Here is a 25,939-nt window from a genome sequence, read left to right on the forward strand (position 1 = left end):
TGAAAAATAACGATTTAACGGTTATTTTAACTCCGATTTTGACAATTTTTTACGGCTACACTCCTTGACCCTATATGAATACAATGAATGAACTCGATCTTTAATTAAAATATTTACACTAGTGGATACTGCAAAATCTTATGTTATACTTAATGAAAGTATGAATAAACTCTAAAGTGTTGGTGAATCTATTATTTTGATGGGATACACATTCTACAAAACTAGTTTCAACGATCAAACCGTCAAACATATTTGTATATACTTCAAGATCGCATACGCCAAAAATTGCAAAAAACAAACATTCAAAGATCAAGTAATGGGACAAAACGTTTCGACGGTTATCAACGAAAAATCACGATTTAACGGTTATTTTAACTCTAATTTTGATGACTTTTTACAGCTACACTCCTTGATCCTATATGAATACAATGAATGAATTCGATCTTCAATTTAAAATATTTACCCTAGTGGATACCACAAAATCTTATGTTATACTTAATGAAAGTATAAATAAATCTAAGTGTTAGTAAATCTATCATTTTGATGGGATATGCATTCTACGAAAATAATTTCAACGATCCAACCATCAAACTTGTTTGTATATGCTTCAAGATCGCATACACAAAAAATCGCAAAAAAACAAACATTCAGAGATCAAGTAACGAGACAAAACTTTTCAACGGTTATTTTAAATCCGATTTTGATGATTTTTTTACAGGTACACTCCTTGACCCTATATGAATACAATGAATGAATTCGATCTTCAATTTAAAATATTTACACTAGTGGATACCACAAAATCTTATGTCATGATGATCGATGAAAATTGAGGATTTTGTAAAAGGAATAATATGCAAGCTTTGAGTTCCATTAGCAATGTTTAAACTTTTGAGAAAGGCTTCACAACCTTGAAAACAAAAGCTCTTTCATTTTGCATATCCTTGCACATTTAATATTTTATAATAGACTAGTAGTGTATAGATATTTGTTTATTAGACTCTTATTTTCAAGTGTAGATGTAGTACTTAAACGACAAATGTGTTTTAATGTTTTGAAGTAATATTTATGTGGCAATGTGTGGTATGTGAAAATTTAAGAAAAAAAATACATTTTTCTTAATGGGTCATAGCGGGTCATAACGGGTTGGTTCACTTTATCCGTTGGGTAAAGTGACCTGATCTGTTAAGAACCCGTTAAGATAACGGATGTGACACGACACGACCCATTAAGATAACAGGTGTTACACGAACACGACAGATACGATCCGTTTGCCAGGCCTAGTAAGACTATCTCTATTGAGGACTGCGTCACTAAGTGTGTTTTTAATTTTTCCTGATCAAACTATTCTACAATGTACAAGATAACAACATACTAAAGATTGCTGCAGCTGGCTAACTAGTTATTTTTTTTTATAATTATATGCAGCTCCGGGGAGACAAATTCCAGAACAATAAAAGACCACCGTGGTTATTCATCGTCTTGTGTTGCAAATCTTTTACCATTCGCACAGAAAACAAAAAAGAAAAAAGAGGAAAGATTTTTGCTTGCTTCAAAATGTTAGTGCATTCAAATATACAATAAGGCCATCAATGCATTATGGTACGGAATATTGGACGGTCAAATATCAACACATGTACAAAGTGAGTGTGAGATGAGAATGCTTCATTGAATGTGCGAGTACACAAAAAATGATAGGATTAAGAATGAGGATATCCGAGGTAACTTAGGAGTAGCTAAAATTGAAGATAAGATGAGAAAAAATCGATTAAGGTGGTTTGGACATGTGAAATGAAGACCTACATACGCTTCGGTTAGAAGATACGATTACGAGACAAAAGCTCAGGGGCAAAGGGGTACACAAACACAAAATCACGTTGTCTTGAAAATTCAAGCATATAACATATTTGGGTGGACTAAATTGCAATTCTATGACACTAAATTCTACATTTTCTTCGGCATGCACTTGAACTTCCTTTAAATTCTCAATCGAGTACACCTAATTTCCAAGATTTCTGTGTACGGCATAAAATTCCGACTTCAATTTTCACCTAATTTCCAAGATTTCTATGTGAACGGTACAAAATTCCTACTTCAATTATCTCATCCAAACACATTGATTTTGTAACTTTTAGGTACTCTCATATTGCCTAAAAATTGAATGTGAAATCTTGATCCTCACCAGAATACCAGACAATAAAGTAAGGTGGAGCATCCCTCAGGCTATAAACCATGTAGATGCACTCATTTGGAAAGTAACAATTCAGGGAAATGGCTTGGAACGATAACGAAAAATTACACATCTCTGCATTTACATTTGACAACAAATATACATCCCAGTATCTTCATAGGAAACAATATACATGATAAGCTTTTTTTTTTTTTTTTTTTATTTAATCCGCACACAATAAGCTTTAAAATTGATAAATAACATAGCAGTCGTATCCATTGCTGAATCACCTATTGGAAAAAAATCGAACTTACACACGACTTAGAGAAGGAAGCAATCTATCATATGGAAAACCACATCCGCACCATCAGAATTGAACCAATAACTCTTCACCTGTATGCATGAAGGAGTAGATAGACGTAAGAAAAAGAAAGCGCAAAACACAACACGATTCGTTATGAAAATAACTTGTTACTACTACTTACTGGTACAGTTCGTTGGGAACTTCACGTGTATAAAAAGGCTTAAAACCTATGAACTAACTTCAACTCAGTAGCATTCTGCCTATAGACTATCTCTGAGTTAAAATGCCGTCCTTCAATTTTTGGTATAAAACAAAATTATGGGTCTACCGCGAAAAGGAAGTGTTTGGACCTTTGAAAAATTTATAAGTTTAAAAAATGAGCTCACAACAAAGCATTTTATGTGTTTGTATATTCCACTAATAAAATCATACAAAGTGTAGAAAAGCCATAGGAACAGAGCCAACCAAAACTTGCCTGAATGGTATTATGAGCAATATATCGTTGTGTGCTTTTCTTAAAGCTAACATCCACGCGTTCCCAAGGTATCTGAGTAAGACCTCTAATCATCTCCTCTACACGCAGGAAGGGACAAATGCAATTTCAAACTGAAAGTAAATTTTGAATATATGAAATCATAAAAAACAGTATTCTGTCATGAAGTCTTAACCATCCCCGCCCAACCCTCATCACCATCTGGGAGAAAGCCCAGGTCCTGAGATTTTTCAATAGTAAGGACCAACTCAGCAGAGAAAGTTTGACAAACCTTCCAAGTCTATGTTTAAGTCTTGAGCACTTGATGATGCTTTAATATGAATATGATCAGAAGTTTCTCGCTTGATATATACGATATGTGGATATCTCTCATCGGTTACAAGGAGGTTGGACTGCAAATAGAATTGAACAAAAAAAAAAAAAGAAAAAGAAAAAAGATCGAAGTGAGTTTGGAACCATAACAGATAGGTAACAGGCATGCAAGACATGAAGTGAAGAGTAAACAAGCAAAACCTACCTTTGGAAGTTCATATTGACGCCGGATTGATGATGTTCTCCACCCAACCATATCTTGAAAATAAGTGTACATAAACAAGATTTCCTCTGGTTCCAAAATGAAAACACGCAAATATACCATAGATCCAAATTTTAATAGCAAATTAAACAGGAAAAAGGATACAATCATAATTTACATTAGCATATGCCACACGACGCTTAAATGCACGTAATGCTGATCTGTACAGGCAAGGAAAAGATTATATTACCATCTACAAAATGATTATAATTCAAATCTTTCATGAAATCGAGGAGTATTATGGACATACTAATACTAACATGAATTTTAGGTCATCACAGTCATTAACCATTCGAAGAAGAAGAGGAGGTCTGCCATCATCATCGTCTGTTAGGAAGAGATGCTTCCCAGATCTCCCAGCAATAAAGTGCGCAGTTTGAGAAGCTCTTCTCTCGAGAAAAGGAAGACCACAGAGAAATGGGAGCTGTGAAAACAAAGTTAACAAATCAGATTCACGTTCACAAGACTCACATATTTTCTGAGAAGATTCTCTAATGTAGAATGGAAGTAACAAAAACATTAGGAATTCTTCAATTCGCAGCTACTTTTCATCACTACATACTCTATTACTCATCATTTGTGTGCGTAAATTGCTCAATTTTGTTTATCCATAGAAAATATAAAGAAAATAAACATATCCTACCTGTTTATTTCCCCTTGAACCAAGATGTGGTGTTGCGACCGTTATAAAGTTCATTGCTTCCAGTCCAGCAATTGTACCATGGTGAGGCTGGTCAATGGATTGTGTCAAATTATTTGTATGCCCATCAATTACGCAATAACCATTTTGACCCAAGGGTTCTGATTTTGGAAAAGGTTCATACAGCCTTCCGATGGCATACCTTGCAACCAACCCACCTAAGGAATGAGCCACAAAGGATATTTTCCGCACCTCAGACCTCTTTCTGATGACAGCTAATACCTGCATTCCTTTTAACTCTGTAATTTATGATTTGCCCATAGTTTCAAATAAATAACATTATAAAATTAAGATTTACCTTCGTAGTTTTCTTATACATTGTGAATACCATAAGCGTTATTATGATTAAAAAAAATGCCCACTTTAGTATCATAAACCAAGGCATGCTATGTTAAAATATGCGGATTAATATGCTATTACCAAATACCTCTTCAGCTAGCCTCTCACCCATCAAGTCAACACCATCAAATGTCAATCTTGAAGAGTTACATTCACTACCTGCTGGAAAAATTCCAAGTCAGAAACAATCATGTATTCTGGAAATAATATGATTCCTGAAGTAAATTTGCAGCAAACAAGGAGGAGCATGCATATTTGCAAGTTTGATCACTAACAGATATCAGATACAGAAGAGACTTGGAAAGGGGTTTTTTTAAACATCTTTTATACTAAAGTCTATATAGGATTATAGCTTATGAAGCCAAATTCAAACTTGACCCTCCCCAATTACATAAATGTTTACAAATTGAAAGGACGCTAACATACTTAGGTACTTAGTGAATAAGATTCTTCAGTGCACATGTAAGAAGAAATCATAAGCGAAAAGAGGCACTCACGGTGCACAACTACTTTATCAGGAAGCTTTTTCACAAACTGATCTGCAGCGTATCTCCAGTCTGAAGCACTGAAATCATGGAAAAATAATTTCACATGAAATGCAAGAAAAAAAAAAAAGGTTTACAAAATGGCAAAAAGACAAAAACAAGAATTTAGGCCTCATTTGGTCTCTAGGATTGCATTGGAATACATAACTCATTATATTCAAGGTATATTGAAGATAGAGGCAATTGATTTTTCATTTTGAGGGATTAGACATGAAAAAAACTTATCCCTTCTAAACTTACCATTTGGTGGGGATTGGAATAGAGAAGTTTCCTTAATAAGTGATCCACCTACCTTCAAGTTGGACACAATTCTATCATTTCTTCCTTCAACATAGCTTCAATATTTGGGTTATCCAATCCAATCAAGTCCTAGACACCAAACAAGGCCTTAAAATGAGAATATCTTCAATTAAATAGAGGGCGATATTTGAAGAGAAGTCTGTCAAAAGCTCAAACATAGGAAGAAGAAATATTTGAAATCACAGAATGGCAGACAAAGTAGAGGGTACAAAAGTGATTTAAGGGATGAGATTCAACTCTTGTTCATCTGTACATCCTCTTTGAGGGCAGGTTTTGAGCGCTACACATTTTATTTAGTCCTTGTTTTTACACAAGGCTGTACATAAGTTAAAGAAATGAGATTCCCAAAGAGGCAATCAGACTTTAGGAGTGTAAATGAGCTAAATCAAGCCATACATTAGGGTGCTTAGGGTTTCGGCTTGGCTTGACGTAAGTATTAAGCTTGAATCAAGCTTGACTAAAATATTTCTTTCTGAAGTTGAGCTTGGTTTGGTTTGTATCTGGGACGGGCGAATCTTGAGCTCATCCTGGCTTGGTGTGAACACGAGAAAGTGAGTCTTAGATGTCAAGCTCAAATGAACTATCCAGCACTCAAGCTGAAGTCAAGTGATCTCGAAGTGATGAAACTTGAGCTGCTTATACAAAAGTTGAGCCTGATTTTTAACAAGCTCAATATTTTGTTCGATTTTGGTTTATCTCTTTTATGCGTCCAAGCACAATGTGAATCCAAGTTTCTCTAGCCTAGTCAATAACCTACCTAAATCATCTTGCCATTAGACTTACTTCACTCCCATCCAATCCAATGAAAGCACTGGCCTGCATTCCAAAACCCCATTTTCTCCCTATCTCCACAAACCCACTTCCCTAGTGAAATGGCAGTTCAATATTATCATACAATCACATTATAATTTAACTATGTTTTTACACATTATCAAGTATATTGAAAAAATAAGAAAGTCCCACAAACTAAAATGGGGAAGATGATGTACCTGCCGATGATCCCATTGACCATAATGACAAGATGTTCCGGGGCGGCGCTGCTCTTGGGGTTGGCGGCAAAGACATCTTCCCCGCCGCTGTCGATCTCCACCTTAATCCCCTGGTGACCGGGGTCCCGGAAGCATCCTCCGGCTACAAATCGGCGGAGCAAGTCCATCCGAGTCCGAGTGACCCACAGCCCACGCTTGGAGGAGCTAAAGCCTAGGTGGTTGCTGGAGCACAGCGCCTCGAAACAGCGATGCTTTCGGGTCGGGTTGGCGGAACGGAGGACGGGGATTGCGGAATTGAGCGGAGGATTGGCCGCGATCATGTGTTTTTAGAGAGAGAGATTCGGTCGAAAAAGTGTTGGGGTAAAGTATGATGAACAGTGCAAGAATCCTATTTTGCAAATAACAAACATCTATCAGAGTTAAGATGAACTGAAGAAAGTCAGAATAGAACGATCTTGAACTAACTGTGATATTTGATACGGTTCTGTATTCCAATTTCAATCATTTCTATCAAAGAGTTTTAACGAAACATTTTTGGTATTGTTCACTTTTAACAAAAAATATATTTTTACTCTAAAAAGTCATTCATGGTACAATTCACTTACAACACCTTTTTGTTCTTTTGATTAAAACTCAAAGTTTTTAAGTCATTTTCTTTAGTTTTCCTTTTTTATTATGATATTATTGGATCGTGTTCCCAAACTGAATAAGTCTCCTATTAGTGATTGAGCTAGTTTTCTTTAAAGCAGTTCCACCGGGGAACTGATAGGCCGGCACCTAGCCAAAATAATGGCCCGGCACCCAGGCACCCAGCCCATCAGATAGGCTGGCACTCAGCCCAAGCTGGTCTCTATGCTAGCTCAAAATTGACAAAGGCATGGACCGGCCCGATTGACGTCATCTCACGCTTACACCCTCAACCTCCGCCTCTCAAACCAATCATGTCGTCCTTCTCCCCAACCTCCCTCTCCAAATCCCGAATCCTGGCGCTGGAATCATCGTGGGTTTTCTCCAGCTCCAGAATCCTGGCATGGAGGTGGCCAATGTCTTGATGGGCAGCATCGATCTGATGTAGCAGCCGCTTCTCCTTGACTTGCTAAGCATTGCAGTGGCTGGCGAAGATCTCGACGACCCTGGCCTTGCCTTTGGAGTCCTCTTTCTGACGAGAAGTCATGAGCCTGACTTGTTTTTCTGCCTACCAAAGCTGGGCAGAGAGCTCGCCCACTTGGGTCTGGAGCTCCTGAAAGTTGTCGGGAGCTAAAGCCAGGAAAAGGCCCAGGCTTTGGCTAAGGTATGAGCACAATAGCTTCTTTTAGCTGGTGTTGTTGTAGTTTGTGCCCGTTTTCAGCCAGGACTAACTGGAGAGACATCAAGAGAGAGAGAGAGAGAGAGCTTTTGGGATTGTGTTGGATTGGTAAGTGAGTCGCTTTTAGGTGTCCGTGCGTGTCTGTGACTGAGAGGAAAAATAATAATATTTTAATAAAATTGACTAGGCAATTTTTTGTTAGGGGTGGAGATGCATTTGGTCTATTACTGTTCATTGGGCTATATCACTGTTCACTGAGTGGATAAATGTGCTGGGTGCTAGCGCATTTGTGTTAGGGGTGGAAGTGCTCTTATAAAACTTGTATTTATCATATGAGCATGGACGTTCTTTTATATATACACAAACTATAACCAACTCTCACAACTATATTAACCATTGTATTCGCGTTCAAAATATAAATACCGTTAACCATATTACCATTTTTTTAATGATGTAATGTTAAAGAGACTAAATTTTACGATGGGAACAAAAAAAATTTTTGCTTTAGTGCAGTTCATCTACAATTTTAATTGAAAACAAATTATCTATAAAGTGGACCTTAGTTTTGTTATGTGGCACTGATATCATAGGTAGAACATATTTTGAAAGCATAAAAACAGCAAGACACTAGGATCAACAATATGAAGCGAGTCAATATAAATAAGAGATGAAACTTATCTCTAGAGTACGGAGAAAGGTTGGGATTGGAGACCTCTTGATTGTCTTCTACCAAGGTTCTACAAATCGTTAGGATCAACAATATTACGTAACTATAAATCCGAAAAGTACTTTTGTAAAGATTACTATTCATTATTTTATATATTTCTCATAATTATTATGTTATTATTTTAAAATTATTTTGTGAGAAATGAGGGAAGGGAGAGTAATGGACAAAGGAAATAAGGGAGAAAGTAGGGGGCTGCTGCCCAATTAGAGGGGAAAAAGGAAGGGGGTTGGCCGAATCGGGAGAAGGGAGAGAAAAGAGGGTGACCAATGGAGAAAGAAGAAAGGAGAGGAAGGGAGAGCGGAGAGAAGCATGGAATCATGGATCCCTTACCAGTTCTTTGTGATCCGACCCGCGGAAATGTGGAACCCGATGGATTCCGATAGTCCCTCCGGCCAAATTTCGACGATTTAAGTCAAGCCACCACCTGGGAATCACTCCACGACCTTCCGTCTACCCATTCTACCCCAAAATTGATGAAATTTGGCCTTGAAATTGTGAAACCCGCATGGTCGATGCAACATGGTTTGTGACGGCGATCCACCAATCCTGAAGCTAACTCTGTCAACCACCACCACCAATAGACTCCTCTCAACCTCAGGAGCAAAGCCGAAGCAATGGAGGAGGCATTGGAGCTAGTATGGAGGTCAAATTAAGGACACCCAAATTCTAGGGTTCCAGCATATTTGAGGAAATTCTGAACACTTCCTGGCCAAATTGGACTTGGCCACAGGTATGAAACTTTCTCCCTTCATTGAGATCTTCATTCCTGTAAAATTTGAGAATTTTTGGAAATAGTTGAATTTTCCTGCGAGTTAAGACGGTCGGCCGTCACGTGCAGTGGTGCATGGCGACGGCGCGTGGGCAGAGACACCACTTGACCTCCCTAGGATAAAATGGGTGCCCTAATTCCATATTAGACATCCGATTGATGAAATTCCATTGTTTGGTTATATTTCCGCTAAGGGCTGCCACTTGGTTATTATATGATTCGACGATCTGACCATTGGATCGTCACCAAACTTTAATATGTTATAGTACGTAATATTTCAAGACAATAGGAACTTAAAAATTTGGAATCCGACCTACAGATCTTCCCGAATTGGATTTCTAAGTTTGTAAAATCAAACGTCGGCCGCCACTTAATTTTAGCGTTTGGCAGAAATCCGACCGTTGGATCGTTCTGAAACTTTAAGATGTTGTTCTAGAAACTTATTGAAACTCTTGGGAAATTATATATCGGAAATATGAGGTGCGGATCTTTCGGATTGAGTTACGTAGGGTTGTGGACCGTATCGTCGACCTATGACTGATGGTTGACCTTTGGTCAATGGATTGCAAATCATTCTAGAACATCCTTGGGGATGTGTTTTATGTAAGTTACGTGTTCTATCAATAAGAATTTTGAGACGTGATTTGATATTTGTTCTAAGCAACGATCGTTCGTGACGCCGTGATATTCGTGTTAGGGAGTTGTAGTGTGGATTTCAGGTGAGTGGGTATTTTCTTTAGTATATACGTATTTTTTAGTTTCCATTTATACATTGAAAGAGAATTTACTAAAGATGCCTAGCTTAGACTAATGCTTATAAGAATTAGCGAAATAATGAAAAATTACGAAGTGATCATAAATCCTACAGGATGCACATGGATGCGTATGTTTATTGATGCCATGATTATACCTATGGCTATGAATGATATTATGTTGATTGAAACTATCAAACCACTATGGCATGACTATATTTATGTTTTATGCTAATCGTTTAATGCACCGGTGTTAGTGCTCGCCCAGGACCAAGGCTAGTCTTTCACATGTATGTTCACATCCGCACCGCATGCTCGCCTTGGATCCAAGGAGGTGCCAATCCTGTCATATAGGTTGCAATAGGCAACTCCAACTTGTATGTGACCGCGAATAGCGCCAGTTTTTACGTGATTGTAGCATTAGAGCGTATATCATTATTACATCTAGTCCTGTTCATGTCAGAATAACTCTGCATAAACTCGTGTGTCAGCATGTGTTGATGATCACTTGGTTTGATATGTTTACTTATGCAAAAGTATATGATTACTGACGTCATGCACTTATATATGAATTATTGTGCCATATTGATATCTTGATATTTTGCAGGCTACGGTGAGTATTTCCATACTATATGTAGTATGTGTATCTTGGAAACTATACATGTTTTATGGCGAGGGGTTATAACGTTTTCAAAGATTTTTATTAAAAATTTATTTTCAGGCCCACTCACCCTTATTTTTCGCCCCTCCAGGTTTTAGTAGCTGAGCTTTCTTATCGACGAGGATTCTTGGCAAATCTTGGTGTAGACAATTACCTTCGATGGCATAATTCTCACCCTATCTTATTGTACTATACTTATGGTCTGACATCACGTGTGAAATGAGTTCATTCCCGCTCACAACGCACTCTTATATTTAGGCACTTTTATGTTTAAATTTATTCAAAAATTCCACCACACTATATTTTATGGCTTTGTCACCTTCCAGGTGTCGGCTAGCACAACTCGATTCTGAGTCCAAGTGGACATTTCAGGTCGGGGTGTGTCATAGCGCCTAGGCGGCTAGGCGGGCACCTAGACGGCCTAGGCGGGGCCTAGGCGGATTTATGTAAATTTATTATATATCTTGTAAATAAGTGCCTATTTACACCTAAAAAAAAACTATACTTGTATGGATAATAAAAGAATGATAAAATGCAAAAATAGAAGTAGAAGAATACACAAATTATATACATCCAAAAAGTTCAATATTTAAAAAACAGTAAGCATATAATCATAATGAGGAGGATTTGGATGATAGACTAAATTCTTCTTGTTCATGAATGATGATGCTTGCATTGGATTGGACATAGACTAAATTATTTAACCTTGATGTATCTAGTTTATTTCTTTTCTTTGTATCCCCTCAAAAGTGCTCCAATTCGTTTCACTATTGGATGAACTTATAGTAAATCCATCATTTGCAAATTAGGTACACCATTTCCATAAGTATATCACCATGAAACCAAAAAAGAAAAAGCACACAATTAATAAAAAAATATAAAAAAACTGCCTAGGTGCCACCTAGTTCTCCGCCCAGGAGCCACCTAGCCCGCCTAGGACCGCCTAGGTGGCCGCTAGCTCCAGATTGATTTTTCGAAACAATTTGCCCAAAATCGGGGCGGGCCTTCACCGTCTAGCACCTAAGCGCCGCCTTGGCCAATTTTTAGAATATTGTCTTCTACTCTCTACAATCTAAAATGGTCTTGCTAGTGAATATTGCTTAGCATTGGGATATGCCCTGTATTGTGAAAACATGAACTATCTATCATTAAATGAAGAATCAGAATCATATAATTTATGTCCTATCTTAATAAGTCTTACCAAATAGGGATTATGTAATTGGTTGATAAGAGTTTAGACTCAATTATTTTAACCATATTGGGGCTGCAGGATCACTAAATACTAAGTCACTTATATAATATGTTACTCGAGAATCAAGTGATCTGATTGATAAGTTATTGGTACTCACAATATTTTTTTTTACATTGCAAGCTCCAATGATGCTTCTAAACATAAGGCCTCATTATCTGTATTAATTAATAAAATCCTCATTGTCAACCAAAAGAGGGTGAAAAGACAACTTCGTCTTCTATCACACAAAAAAAAAAAAATGATGGGCAATAATGTAATTTCACAGGTCCAAATTTTATTGTTTTTTATTGAAGCCTTGTGACATCCCGTCCCGGAAATATCAAAACGTACGTGTGAAATTACAAATTTGCCCCTAGGTTGTTTCGTCATGTTTTTGGTTGTTTTGTGTGGTGTTGGCAAGTGTAGGGCCACACACACACACTGTCTCAGTCTCCCTCACCCTCTGTCTTCTCCCTGTCTCTCTCTCTCTCTCCCGTACTCCCATTTCTTCTTCTTCCTCCTTCAAACTTGTACGGACAAACCCAAAACCCCTCAAACCATCACAGATCGAGGAAACTAAGGACACCTTCGAACTCGTGAAGCTCGTGCGAGTGCAACCATACCATCTTCAGGTAAGAACTTCACCGTTTTCACGTCGATTCAAGGTAATCCGTTTTGGGTACTGTTCATGCAAGCTTTGATCTAGCTCGTTTTTGGGATTTTGAAGCTCATAGGTGTCTTAGTGAGGTCCTAAGGAGCATCGGAGTAACTCGTTGGACGAAATTGGACGTCGGGATCGTGGGTTTCGAAGTTGGCCGGTTTTTGAGTTTTGAGACAGGTATGATCCCGTAGTTTTTAGCCTTTAAAAGTAGTATATCGTGATTCTACTAGTCCTAAGCTTCATTTTGGTGCAAGAATCTTGAAAAATGGTTGAGAAACGAGTGAGAAAACAAAGTTTGAAATTTTTCCAGTTTTCCGGCGCCGGCGACGTCGCCGGAGAAGGTGACGGAATATTCCATCAAATCTGACGGAATATTCCTGACGCCGTTGACGGAATCCGTTAGAAATAACGGAATATTCCTCACGGCGTCAGTTGACGTCGTCAGTGTGCGCTGCACGTGCCTGCGCGTGGCCGGCGCGTGGGGGCGCGTGCGGCAGAGGAAAATTTTTCTAAAAATATGGTTGTGATCCTGAGGTTGTGTAGAGCACGTTGGTATATTCATTTGTCCATTTTGAGCAATGTATGAGAAGTTATTACGAGAAGTTGGTTATGTGCTTTAAAGTTAACGTTTTTATAGTTATTTCGCATATAGGTGACACGTACCCTGAGGACGAGCGTTCGCACTCGAGGCAGGGGGCTACGACCCTTCAACTTACCAGTGAGTGGGCTTTTGTTTTCCGTATATACCTATATACATTTATATTCCCAGAAATTGATTAAAAAGGGTTATTATGTTATGCCATGCACTATATTATTATTGTTTATGCATCATTTCATGCATTAGTAGTGGCATACATTTATATATGCGTATTGGGTGCCGTGGACGTACAGGTAAGTGCCAGGTAAGTGGTATGCATGTTTATATTCAGTAGTAGTTTGAGATGATTAGAGAGCTCATAACCTGCACCCCCGGTGTTAGTGCTCTCGCCCAGAGTAGGGCACAGTCCTTCACGTGATGTTCACCTCTCGCACCACACGCTCAGCTTGGTTCCGACTCGTAGGTGACCCGCGATTATTCGCACAGTCTTCACGTGATCGTAGCACTAGAGCGTATATATATGTTACACCCAGGCCTGTCGTACAGACCACTTTAGGTGGTTCCGACTCGTGGGCAGGTTCAGTTATTGAGTTGAGATTTGAGCTCTATATGCAGTCGTACAGGTCACGTTAGGTGACTCCGGCTGCCAGATGTTATGTTATTGATGTGATTTATACCTGAGCACTTGCATTTCATTATGAGGTTCCGACATGGTATATTCTTGAGCAGGATTGATATACCCTTGAGCATGTTTGGCATATTTATACATACGTATATATGTTTATTTTCTGGGAAGTATACAGGGTTTACAGCGAGGGGTTAGAATGTATTTTTGCTAAATGGTTTTAGAAAAGATTTGTTTTTGCCCACTCACGCTTTTGTTTTGCGCCCCTCCAGGTTCTAGTTGCTTAGCAGTTTCGGTGGTCTCCCAGAGGGTTCTTCCGGCTTTTCTGACAGATACTCACCAGCGTAGGGTCACCTTCGGGTGTACTTTTGTCGCAATTTTTCTTTTGGACTGCTATAGTCTTGCTCTGAATTTGTATCTCACTTATGCTAGCACTTGTCTTAGTACTTTGTATGCTAGTTTTTAATTATTTCGTACTTTTACATTACTTTCTTTAGCTTCCGCACGTGCACATGGCTACGTCACCTCCGCGTGACGGCCAGCACGCCCTGATCTCGGTCGGGGTGTGTCAAGCCTCACCTACAGGTGATGTTAAAATATCTCTAATATTTAAAATTTATATATAAAAAAAAAAAAACCAAAAACAAAACCCTCTCTCTCTCTCATTTTCTAAAAAAATGTGTGTAGGCAAATGCTAGTTTGTATTACAGGATTTGCATGACTTGGATAAGTTACTCGATTAAATGAATGTTCAATGAAAATGTAGTATATTTTGTCCAAATGAAAGCAGAAGATGAAGAAATCATGAAATAAACTTATCCTTCCTAATAAGCTGATCCCCACAAACAAAAATTGAGTGGGATAAGCTTTCTTCTTGATTTCTTCATCTTCTACATTCACTTAAACAAATATATAAATTTGACATCCATATTTATTTTTAACATTCATTGAAGTTAGCAGAGAGTTATCCAAGCCAGCCCAATTCTAAATAACAATCCCTCAGCCTCAGATTTCTACGTTTTGAGTGTGAGGCTTGCCAGGAGTATTAGAAGGTTTACCAGAAGTCATTCCAGCCTTTGCTATCAACTTATAGCATATTTTTCCTGATTCACAATAATACTACCATTCTCCTTGTAGGAAATCTGCAAACCCAAGAAGTATGTCAACTTATTTACTTTGTTCCTGATTCACAAGGGATATTTTTTATAAAAATAAATTAATTTTGTAGTACCAAGTAAGGCCATTTTTAACCGAAATGGCTAAATATAGCTAGCGGCAAGGATTACAGCCTTGCAAAAAAAAAAAATTTAAATGAATTGTGTAAGACCATACTCATATACCATTTCCAACCGAAGGGGCTAAACATAACTCCCTCAATAATTTTTTAGTTTTAAGTTTATGCTTTAAATTTATTAGTTAATATAATTAAACAACCGTTGGATGATTTCAAATGTAGTTGTTGAATTTGAATCAACTATTGCAATTGAGAAGCTGGACTACAAAAAATGGACTATGAGGGAAGGCTACATTTGAAAATGAGTTTTTTGACAAATTAGTTGGAAATGAGTTTTTCGACAAATTAGGTTTTTTTTTTTTTTTTTTTTTTGCTTTTAAACCTTTAAGTCTCTCTATTAGAGATACCTTAAGAAAGCTGCAAGCTGTAAACCATTAACTTTTGTTCTTTAGACTTCTAGTTTCTCATTGGGAAGAAACTGCTATTCATATAAAGTATAGAGCAGAATATATCTTTGCTCTTATTTATACGTTTCCATCTCCATGGGTTTTTATACGTAAATTTAATTGAATAAAAATAATCACACGAATTTATTCCTTCAAATGGGAGACGAATATATCATAAATTTGGAGCATAAAATAACCAGCAGCCCACCCTAAATTATGAAATTAGAGAAATTAATCATTAAATAACAGCTAAATGAGACTTTGTGGCCTAACTATAAAGAAATGTGGCAATCATTATCGAACATGGGTGCCACCCCGGAGTTTTGACACTTTATACCCCAAAATCCAACTACTACGGCAGCTCCAAATTATAAATAAACACAACGAACCATTTACACAACACTTTCCGAATCAAAAGAATATCAAGACTTTCATAAAATGCATACAACATTGTACTACTGCTTCACCATCACCATTTTTTTGCTCCTTACTATCTCAAGAATTGCAGATGCTGCAACAAGGCAAACCAAGTACCTAAGCCAGGCCAACCAATTTGTGGATCCTCAAAATGCTGCTCGGTCAGCCAGCAGAATCCCACCATTGGCGTGGGATGCAAAGTTGGCAAGGTATGCACAATGGTACGCAAGCCAAAGGCGGTTCGACTGCACGTTAAGGCACTCGAACGGGCCCTACGGGGAGAACATTTTCTGGGGGAGTGGCATCGAGTGGACGCCGGCTCAGGCAGTGACGGCTTGGGTTTCAGAGCGGAAGTCTTACAATTACTGGGCAAATTCTTGTGCTACAAGGCAGCAATGTGGGCATTATACACAGATTGTGTGGAGGTCAACAAGCAAAGTTGGCTGTGCTAGAGTCAATTGTTTTGGTGGTAGGGGTATCTTCATGGTTTGCAACTATGACCCTCCTGGGAATTACATTGGAGAAAGGCCTTACTAAAGTAATTAATTTTCCTTATATCTTTCATAAAAATTGTTTGCTACATACATATGCACTCCTATACCTTCATGTGCCTTTGTGGCAATTGAGTACGTATCATTATGTGTATTTTTGTTAATCTATGTCCCGTTATAACTACTAAAATTAATAAAAGGTGCATGAACTTTGAGGATGATTGAGTTCATAGTTGTATCATTTTCCTTTACATAGGTTCCTCTTGAATAACTGGTGCCATCACATGGATAAAATCTTTTTTGGTTTTGCATTGTCAGGCCATGTACACTCATTTTAGCTTCTCAGACATTCTTCTTTATTTTAGATAATCAAATTGATTAAATCAAATGAAATCAACAAGCACAATGATATTGAAGAAAAAAAACAAAATTAAATAGGAGAGGTAAGAGGCTGTTAAGGGGGCGTGTTTATTGTTTAACATTTCCCTTAGCATATTTCTTATCTGACGATTGGTCATATGACAATTTAGCAATATTATATAAGTGCATAATTTAGGAGTGTCCAATAAGTAAACAATATTTCTCTATTTCGTCACCATATAACACACACACACACACACACACACACACACACACACATATAAAATAAAACACACACACACACACATAATGTTTTGTATACATACATATACATATATATTTATTCAATTTGACCTCATAATTAATCCCATTTCAGTATTGCTATCATGAAAACTATTTGAAATGTGCCATAAAGGCAATCATAAGATGATACTTTACGGACAGTTTACATGGTAAACTAAACTAGTTTATTGTAAGGGCAAAGATATTGTTTAAAACCGTCTCCTTAAATGTTATACGCTTAAACGATAAGTCCAAGGAATATATAAATAAGAGAATGTGATAATAAAAATGTTAGATTCATGAGGCCTGTCACTTTCGTAAACATATCCTAAACGTTCTTGATCATAGAATTGACAATTGGGCATTGACAATCTGGATATGTCTTCTCTCCCTGAAGAGTGACTGATCTCGAGTCATTGGTGTGATGACATCAAGACAAGTATGTAGGTACTCAATAGAGAGTGATTCCACTTAATGCGATCAACCAAGAGTTCTCATACTCATGTCACATGAGAACTCATAGTTGGAATAATGCAAAGTCGTCCTTTGACCTGAGACATCATATTTGTCTTGTGGTTAGGTCTTTAGTCTTTGGCTATGTTAAAGACATTCCATTTGAGAGTGCCCACGATATAGTTGGGGTTAACCTCATTCTACATGATCACATCCAGTAGAATACTTTATAAGATTTGGGAAGACTCTCTGGCCATATTATAAATGAGATTTAGGAAGTCGTTCCTAATCACATCTAAGGTAATCATATAGATAGGAGAATCACAATGGATCATAGACATGAATTAACTATCATCCAAACACTATGATCAAGAGTATTGAATTAGAAAATGGTCGTATTGCATGTAATCCCAAGCTGAATAGGTTCTGCCATATCTTCTAATTAGATTGGGTAACCATGACATACTACTAGGTGTCACTCATACTTTGTAGAAAGCCCTGAAGATGTATAATCACTAAAGGAAGAATTGAAAGTAAGTTTCAATTCACAATCAATTAGTTAGAGTTCTAATCGCTCACTGCCTCGTTAAAAGAAACCTAATGGATCACACACCGTGTAAGGTAATGGTGGAAGGATATAACAAAGATGAGTAAGGACAACTAAAAAGTTTAGTTGTGTATGATCAAGAATAATTAATTAGTTATTTAATCATATGAAAGGTTCTTATTGGACTTCAGAGCCCAAATGGGTTTTGGTCCACAAGGCCCATTGAGTTTAAGTTGTATGAAAAACTAAAACAAAATGGGAACTAACCCAATAACTTCTACCAAGGCCGGCCATAGAGAGAGGGAGTGTGATGGTGGAATTATTACAAGTTTGCCACTCACTTGGAAAGAGATATAAAAGCAACTTTATAGCCTTAACCTTATTATGGTTTTCTGTAAGGAAATATGAGAGAACACAAGCCCTCTTTTTCTCTTTAGGAGGCTAGCCATGTAAGAGGGGGATACTATCATCTTCCTCCTCCTATATCACTCATGTTCTTCCCTTAATCGTTCCTTGGTGTCGAAACTTAGAGGCCTCCACGTTTGGTGGTTTTTGGAGAATCCTTTCTTCCATCCAAATCCAAGAAGATATGGAGTTAAAAAGTAAAGTTCATGCATCCATATCGATGTAGCCAAGGAGCAAGAATGCAAAGGAATAAACGCTCTGCAAAGCAAAGAGGTGCTTCAAAGGTATAAAGTATCTCAACTCATTTTTTATTTTGAGTGGAGTCTTGGTTTACCACCACTAATAGTCTTTGAATTTCATGGTTTTAGTTTTGTTTTAAAGTGCATACAAGCATGCTTCCGCCACTTAATTTTTAAATGCATGTGTTATGTTGCTCAGTGAACTTAGTTTATAAAAAATTATCCTTCAAGAAGTGACTATGAGGAGAATTTATTAATAAAAAATTACGATATGTCAAGGGGACATGAAGCCAAACCCTGACCACTTAAAGAGTTCATAAAAAACAAGTTAAAACCTCTTTTAGCAAAACCTATTACAAGGAAGCTGAGAAAGGTTATGAGAATAAGCAGCTACAACACAAGGAGGGCATGAAACACACCAATTAACACTGGGATCATCAACACTATATTGGCAAAACAATCAGTAACTTGATTACCCTCCCTAAATATATGAGAAATATGAACCTGCATGGTGGATACCTTTCATTAAATATGTAAATTGATTGTTAGATTTGCTATTTATTTTGATATTTGGACTTTTCATATTTGTAATTAAGCTCATTCTGCATGATCAAATGATGAACATTGAAGTATGTGCATGCATTAACATGTATACCTACAATATACCTATGATTCAATTAACAAGTTACCTACATGCGATTACAATCACTTGTTTACCTTTCTTTAATCATTTCACACAAGCCATTAAGGCAATAATTAAGGATTGACTAGGTCACTATGAATCCTACAATTGAAACGAATGTACTGGGTCCAAGATATGGGCTAGAAGGATAATGAATAAAATAGACCGAAAAGTTGCAAGCGTGTCCCATAAAAATAAAGGCGTTTCTAAGGGGTGGACCTTGCGTGAGGGCTGAAATCCTACGGTCGTGATTTGACGAACTCACACGTAGAACCGGTTTGTTGTGACTCGGTGTGATTCAAAACTTTTAATTTTTTTATTCACTAATATGTTTTTGTAGGAGAGAAAGGGAGAGTTGAGGGATTATTCGCGCATTGAAGAGGGAAAGAGAGGCAGAGAGAGGAAGCCGGGATGAGGAATCGACTTTTAGGTGGATTGAAGCTCTGTTTCGATTGTGACCGGTAATACTATACCTTTAATTTTTCTTGGTTCACTGGATGTGTTTTTTGGCGAGAGAGGGAGAGATTAGGGTTACCTTTGCAGGGAAAGAGAGGTAGGGAAAGGAAGTTGGTGAAAGGTGGGAGTGTATGATTGTGATGTGGTTGTGGAACTATGATTTTCCAGGGCCGAAGCAAGTGGATCGGAATACAGTTACTTCAAAAGTCCGATCATGGACTCAATAGCTTTGAGTGAAGCTAGATTAACGAAGCAGTGATACCACCATCACCTTGTTCTAAGGCAACAAGAAAAGTCTAAGTGACTTCCCTGGAATGACTATACTTGTTTAGTAAGACACAAGATCTGATTTGGATATAGACACAATTAGATTCTTGATAAGTCTTAGAATTCTTACAATCTGGGAATTGGCGTGAGCCATAAGTAATCACAACTCTTAAAAGGGTGCAATATTTACTTATAGATATTCTCTAGGATTCTCCCACCGTAGAACAAGGATTATATCCTAAAAATATCTTTCTCCTAACTAGTATAAATACACCCTTCTAGGGTTCGTCTCTTGCAACGAATTCATCACACTATAATTCTTTTGCCCACTTCTTGAATTGTATACTTGCTTACTAACTTGATCGTTGGAGAGCCTTTGGCCGACACACCCTTACCTCCTGGTTTTAGGCTTGCTCACAGTTGTTTGCTGTTTTACAGGTTACTCAGATTTATACCTCTATCATTCATGGCGGTGTGCGAATTTGGTTATGACATTTGGTGCTTTCATTGAGAATGAACTTATATTTCTCTAAACTAGATCACTTTACCCATATGGAGGCTCTTCCTAAGCGATCATGCCGCAACATTATTTTAGTCTCATATGACGAGAAGCTTTCTTCATGAATGAAGTATGGGAAAACATGTTGAAGATACATGCGTCAGTAATAAACCTTGGAAGAAGTTTACAAGCTAGAGAGCGAGCAAGACTCACTAAACTTGAAGTGCGAGTGAAGGCTATCGAAAACACTGTCTCTCATTTAGAGAAGCCAAATGTCCAAGCAACACCTGCTTAGTCCCTAATAAGAATTGTTAATCTGAGCCTGGGTTCGAATGACCTGCTCCAAAAACGGGATGCAGGAAGCCTCGAAAAGAACATAACCTTTTTTGGATTGGATACCCAGGAAAAAGACCTTTCTGCAGAATCAACTGCCTAGGTGGAAAGCAAGAACACTTAAGAAGGTGAAGAGAAGGAACGAAGGAAACATGCTGAAGGTCCCGAATAGTGGCCCTAATTGACGAGCCACTTCTGTTGACCTTAGTACCGTAATGTTCTCCATCCATAATTTAAAGGTTGTTAGCTTCATTATGACAACTCTCTTGGCATCAAGCTGCAGATCTCTAATGTTATGGTTGGTCAAGTTTTGATAGATAACAAATCAAATGTAAGTATCATTTTTAAGGAAGTCACTGAAAGAATGGGTATTCTCGATGATGCTAATAAGAGAAGATCTATACTCTAGACCCTTAATGGGGCCCCAGTGTAGAATCTGAGGATAATAAAACTGGCAATTTAGGAAAAACGGTACGATCACTTGGTAGCCTTCCATGTCATAGACTACCCAACTTTTTATAACGCCACTCTAGGCTGGGACTGGTTCTATATCATGAAAATTATCATTTCGACCAACCATCGACTGCTTCGTTATCCAACCCCAATCAAAATCTTCAAGAAGTGGAACAAAGAAGGCAGGGAAGTTGGAGGATCAATGACAGGAAGGGGAACCCCTACCATTGAGAAAGTTCTTCACAGGCCCTTCCAAATCACCTAGGCTAACACCTATCCGAACTATATACGGTTTAATTTTCTTCTCGAGATAATGTAGGCCATCCATTCCAAACTCAATCGCAATGCTGCCATCTGTGTGAAGATAAGTCTATGGAAAACTTATCTCCTTATCGCCCTGCCATAGGCTATTTGTCAAAGATGATCTCTGATGTAATACTTATATCATATTTTCTTAGAATTGCACCAGTGATTTGATTTTCTTTCCGGGAGATATAGAGGCAATCCTTCACAGATTCAATCACACTCTCTTGTCAAACAATTCTATTTCCTTTATCGATAATGAAATTTCAAATTTTTTTTTTTTACTAAACATGTTTGGTTTTTTTTTTGTTTTTTTGTTTTTTGTTTTGTTGTTGTTGTTGCAGGGAACACTGCAACCGTTTAAGTAAAGTACAACTTTGAAACTTCGCATGATTGCAAGTCTAAATATTTAAAGTAACACTGTCATTTGAGTCTTTTTTAGCCCATCCTGTAAATTCGATTAGTAGCTTAGGAGACTCAAGCTGTAATAAGCGTGGCTACAATCGGCATGCTGCGGGCATGGGCATATGGCGCCCTGACCTGAAGTTTAGTGCACAATTCGACCTCCAGAAGTTTATGCAACCATAATGGTTATGGGTTATAACAGTCGAACATGGGCTTTAAGCCATTCGGGGGAATAGTCGAAACGGCGATTTGGAAATCATCCGAGGATGGCTCTGAACTCTCACCCTGAATACGACTACTTTTATTCTAGACCAATATACAAAGTCTAGGGTTCTCTTAGACATCATGTGTCCAACAGGTTTGAATGAGACATCCAGACTAGGTAATCCCCAGATGATTTTATTCCAATGGAGTTTAGGTACGCAGAAATGCTTTGGCCAAGTTAACCAAGGTGGTCTGATAAAAAATGCTAAGGTCTAATGCATAGAATCTGACAAATTGATTCCAAAGGTGTTTCCGACCGGCATGTAGGCAATCAAGTCCACAAAGAACTTTCATTTCAGAGGCACTAGGGATGTACAAGCAATTCAAACTAAGGAAGAAACCTTCCTTAAGTATGACATTGCGTTTATCAAGACCCCTAACCACAAATTGGGGGCAAGAAGAATAAATGAAAACATATAACACCCCTCATCAATGCTAAATCAAATAACATGTTGCACAGTTCATCGATACGATACTACACTCAACATTGCAAGTGCATAACTTTTCAAAAATAGTCGACCAATTAAGTTGGATATGTTACTAGAAAATAGTCAGTTGTATTGGTAGTTGATAGTGGTCGCACCGCTTGAAGCTTGTCTTGTTGATTTCTTATTGAAATAATTACAAGTGAATCTACTGCCAAGTAGAAATTTTAAATTAAACAGTCACACCAACATAATCCCAACGCAATCCTAGCATATTTCAATCAACCCATAACAATTATGTTTTATTCACATTGTAAAGTCTAGTTTTAAGTGTTTGGATTTCCTTGTTAAATATTGTAATTGAACCTCACACATGCTCAATCTAGCTTTAGGATATACTTAGATTATGGGATGTTGCTGTTGGAGTAAATGTTCAAGATGTGGCCCATTTCACCTCAAAAGGTTTGTTCATGCATGTGCATTTCATATTTATATTTGTGTTGTATTCTGTCTAGTTTGATTGTTTAGTCAGTTCTGCTCACTGACTTTTAGCTGTCTAGGCACACAACTTAAGACAGCCCATATGGGCTACTTAACACCTTCTGCTGGTAGTCAGTTTCTGGCCATTGATCTGCCTAGATTTCTTTTGCAGCCAACAAGTGTCCTTGGGACAAGTTGGATGATGGAAAATCTGATTTCCTTAAGTATATTTGCTCCCTAGGGTTTCAATTTGTTCTTGGAGGTTTAGAATTTATTTTTAAAGAGAGAGTTGTCTTAGGCTTTGAGCTTGCTTGTTCTCCATTTATAAAACCCTAATTGTCAAACCTTCCTCATGCATTAAACACCCAATCATTATGCATTAAATAAATACTGATTTGATTGGTTATGTATCAATTTGTTTTTTTCATTGTTTTAAGGTTTTGCATTAAAGTCTTGGTCTGATTTTAAGCTTTAAATCCGGTTTAGACCAAGCTTTGGATTCAAGTTAGATTATTCCTTCAACTGTTTAATTGGAGAATCTGACTGGTTATTTGAATTTAAATTTCACATGCATATCATAAAATCATATCATATCATTGATCATGTTGATCTCGGTGCCACAAGGTGATAAGCTTAATAGGAGCTACCATTTCGTGAAGACCTAAGAAGTTTATCTTATGTAAGGCAGGGTTGGACAAAGGTAAAGCTGCTCCATAGATAAGGATCTAGAAATTGAGCTTGTGTGATCTTTGTATGAACCTTTGTTTACACTAGTGGATTGGACTCAGTGAAGAGTCCCCGATTTTTTAACCTAGAGGTTAGTTTTTCCAGCAAAAAATATCTTGTGTTCAAGTTTTTTTTTTTCTTTTTTTTTTTTTTTTTTTGTCACACATCTCACATACATGATACATATATTTGTTAAACATTTAAATGGTATGTGCTCATAATCTTGTCTACTTGACACATTAATAACTTGAAATGAACTGTAGCCTTGCTGACTAGAATAGTTTTGGGAATTGAAAATTTTAATTGAATCTTTAATTTATTGACTAACAAATCTATCTTAGTTGACTAGCGGGCTTGACTAGTTAGTCCTATGGCTTACAATTTTTATATACAGGATATTCAACTTGGTACCAATTTCAATTGCTATTAAAGCCTTGCTCTAGATATACTTAGAGTGATCTCTGGGATTTGCTGGTATTGGGTGGAATCTCACCATGGACCTTGATCATGTCTGTGGGTCGTGTAATACACCTCCATTCTTTGATGGTACAAATTATGTTGCTTGGAACGAGAAGTTTCAGATATTGCTTGAGGCTCAAGATCTTATAGCTATTGATTATCTCACTCTTGAGTGGAAGGCTCCATCGAGGCTAGTTAATGGAGAGTTTGTGATTAAGCCAAAAGGTGAATATATTCAAGGAGAAATTGCTTCGGCCATGGCTAATAGGAAAGCAAAAAACGCTATTGTTTTTGCCATTTCATCTAATCAATTTGCTCATGTTTGATATTACACGATTGCCAAGCAAGCTTGGGACAAACTTCGAATTCTTCATGAGGGTGATGAACAAATGAGAGATTTAAAGCTCCAAATGACCCTTCTGAAATTTAAGGATTTAAGAATGCTCGAGTTTGAGACTTTCTCGGTCATATTTGAGTAAGTTGAAATGTTAACAAATGAAGTCTTGGGGGTTAGGGAAGCCTATTAATGAAACAACAGTTGTTCAAAAGATTTTGAGATGCTTGCCCGAGAGATTTCATGCAAAGAAGGCTGTTATTCAAGAGTTTCAAGACCTAAATGAGATCAAGCTTGGAAAATTGGTTGGGAAACTTATTACCTATGAGATGGAGCTTGACATGAATGCAAGTGACTCCAAGAAGATAAAAGAAGTAGCTCTTCAAAATGTTGAGAACTGTGAGGGTGTTATTGATGTGTGTAGACATGCCTCAGAAGATGATCTTGCCCTATTCATCAAGCAATTGATTAGAATTCTGAAAAATAAAGGAAATGATTCTAAATGGTTTAGTGAGTCATCAAATAGTCGGGAAAATAATCTACTAGAGTGAAGCATAAAGGGTTCACTAGAAAAGGAGACAAAGGTTTGTTAACAGTACTTAGTCCCTGCTTTGCATGTGATGGAAGTGGGCACCGTGCTGCTGATTATGCTAACACCAAACTCCTTGGTCAAAAGTGTGATAAGGCAATGATGGTTGCTTGGAGTGATAACAATGATCAAGGTTATGTGCATTATGATAAATCGTCAGATAATGAAGAAAAGGTTGTTGCTTTTGTTACTCCAATTGATGAAGTGCTTTAAGTGATGATGATTCTGTTCTGAATGGCAATGAGCAGATGACTTATGCTGAATTGTGCATTAATTATGATACACTCTTTGATGAGACTTGGTCCACAAAAGTATAAAACATTGAACTAACTAAGAAAGTTGCTGAGTTATAAAAGGAAAACAAGTCTCTTCGTCTAGTTAGAATTGAATTGGATGAAATGATTGGTTATTTTAAGGCCCATGTTAAGGAGCTAAATGAGAAGGCTCCTAATTGCAATGAGTTGAAGATAATGATGTCATCATTACTCTTGAAGCTCAAGTTCAAAACTTGCTACAATCTCAAGAAAACTTAACGAATCAAATTCATGTGTTGAAGGCGAATAATGTGATGTATCATAAGGCTAACAGGAAACAACTATTTTAGCTGAATGAGACAAATGATAAAGTTATTCACCTTACTATTGGGGTT

At 37.5% G+C, this 25,939-nt stretch overlaps 2 protein-coding genes across 5 annotated transcripts; one reads left to right on the top strand and one right to left on the bottom strand.

The window, feature by feature from the left end:
• Positions 1–2,282: 2,282 nt before the first annotated feature.
• On the bottom strand, positions 2,283–6,904 carry LOC137731877 (putative lipase ROG1). 4 transcript variants are annotated; one of them, XM_068471121.2, is made up of 10 exons: positions 6,412–6,904; positions 5,075–5,142; positions 4,666–4,736; positions 4,182–4,460; positions 3,799–3,962; positions 3,644–3,699; positions 3,482–3,534; positions 3,236–3,356; positions 2,947–3,044; positions 2,283–2,560 (listed from the first exon to the last, which is right to left on the bottom strand). In XM_068471121.2, the coding sequence occupies exons 1-10, from the start codon at positions 6,729–6,731 to the stop codon at positions 2,489–2,491; spliced, it is 1,302 nt and encodes a 433-aa protein (XP_068327222.2). In that variant the 5' UTR covers positions 6,732–6,904; the 3' UTR covers positions 2,283–2,488. The 4 variants fall into 4 exon arrangements, with proteins under 4 accessions (XP_068327222.2, XP_068327221.2, XP_088544405.1 ...); XM_068471120.2 differs by having other exon boundaries at positions 4,666–4,739; XM_088688279.1 differs by lacking the exon at positions 2,947–3,044 and having other exon boundaries at positions 4,666–4,739; positions 6,412–6,862.
• Positions 6,905–15,851: 8,947 nt separating this feature from the next.
• Positions 15,852–16,541, top strand: LOC137730615 (pathogenesis-related protein PR-1-like). Its single transcript, XM_068469597.2, has one exon. It carries the CDS (start codon positions 15,860–15,862, stop codon positions 16,373–16,375), a length of 516 nt encoding a protein of 171 aa, XP_068325698.1. The 5' UTR covers positions 15,852–15,859; the 3' UTR covers positions 16,376–16,541.
• The last annotated feature ends 9,398 nt before the right edge of the window (positions 16,542–25,939 follow it).

Source organism: Pyrus communis, chromosome 16, assembly GCF_041283825.1.
Source record: "Pyrus communis isolate YQ-2024b chromosome 16, ASM4128382v1, whole genome shotgun sequence".
Taxonomy (NCBI): Eukaryota; Viridiplantae; Streptophyta; class Magnoliopsida; order Rosales; family Rosaceae; genus Pyrus; species Pyrus communis.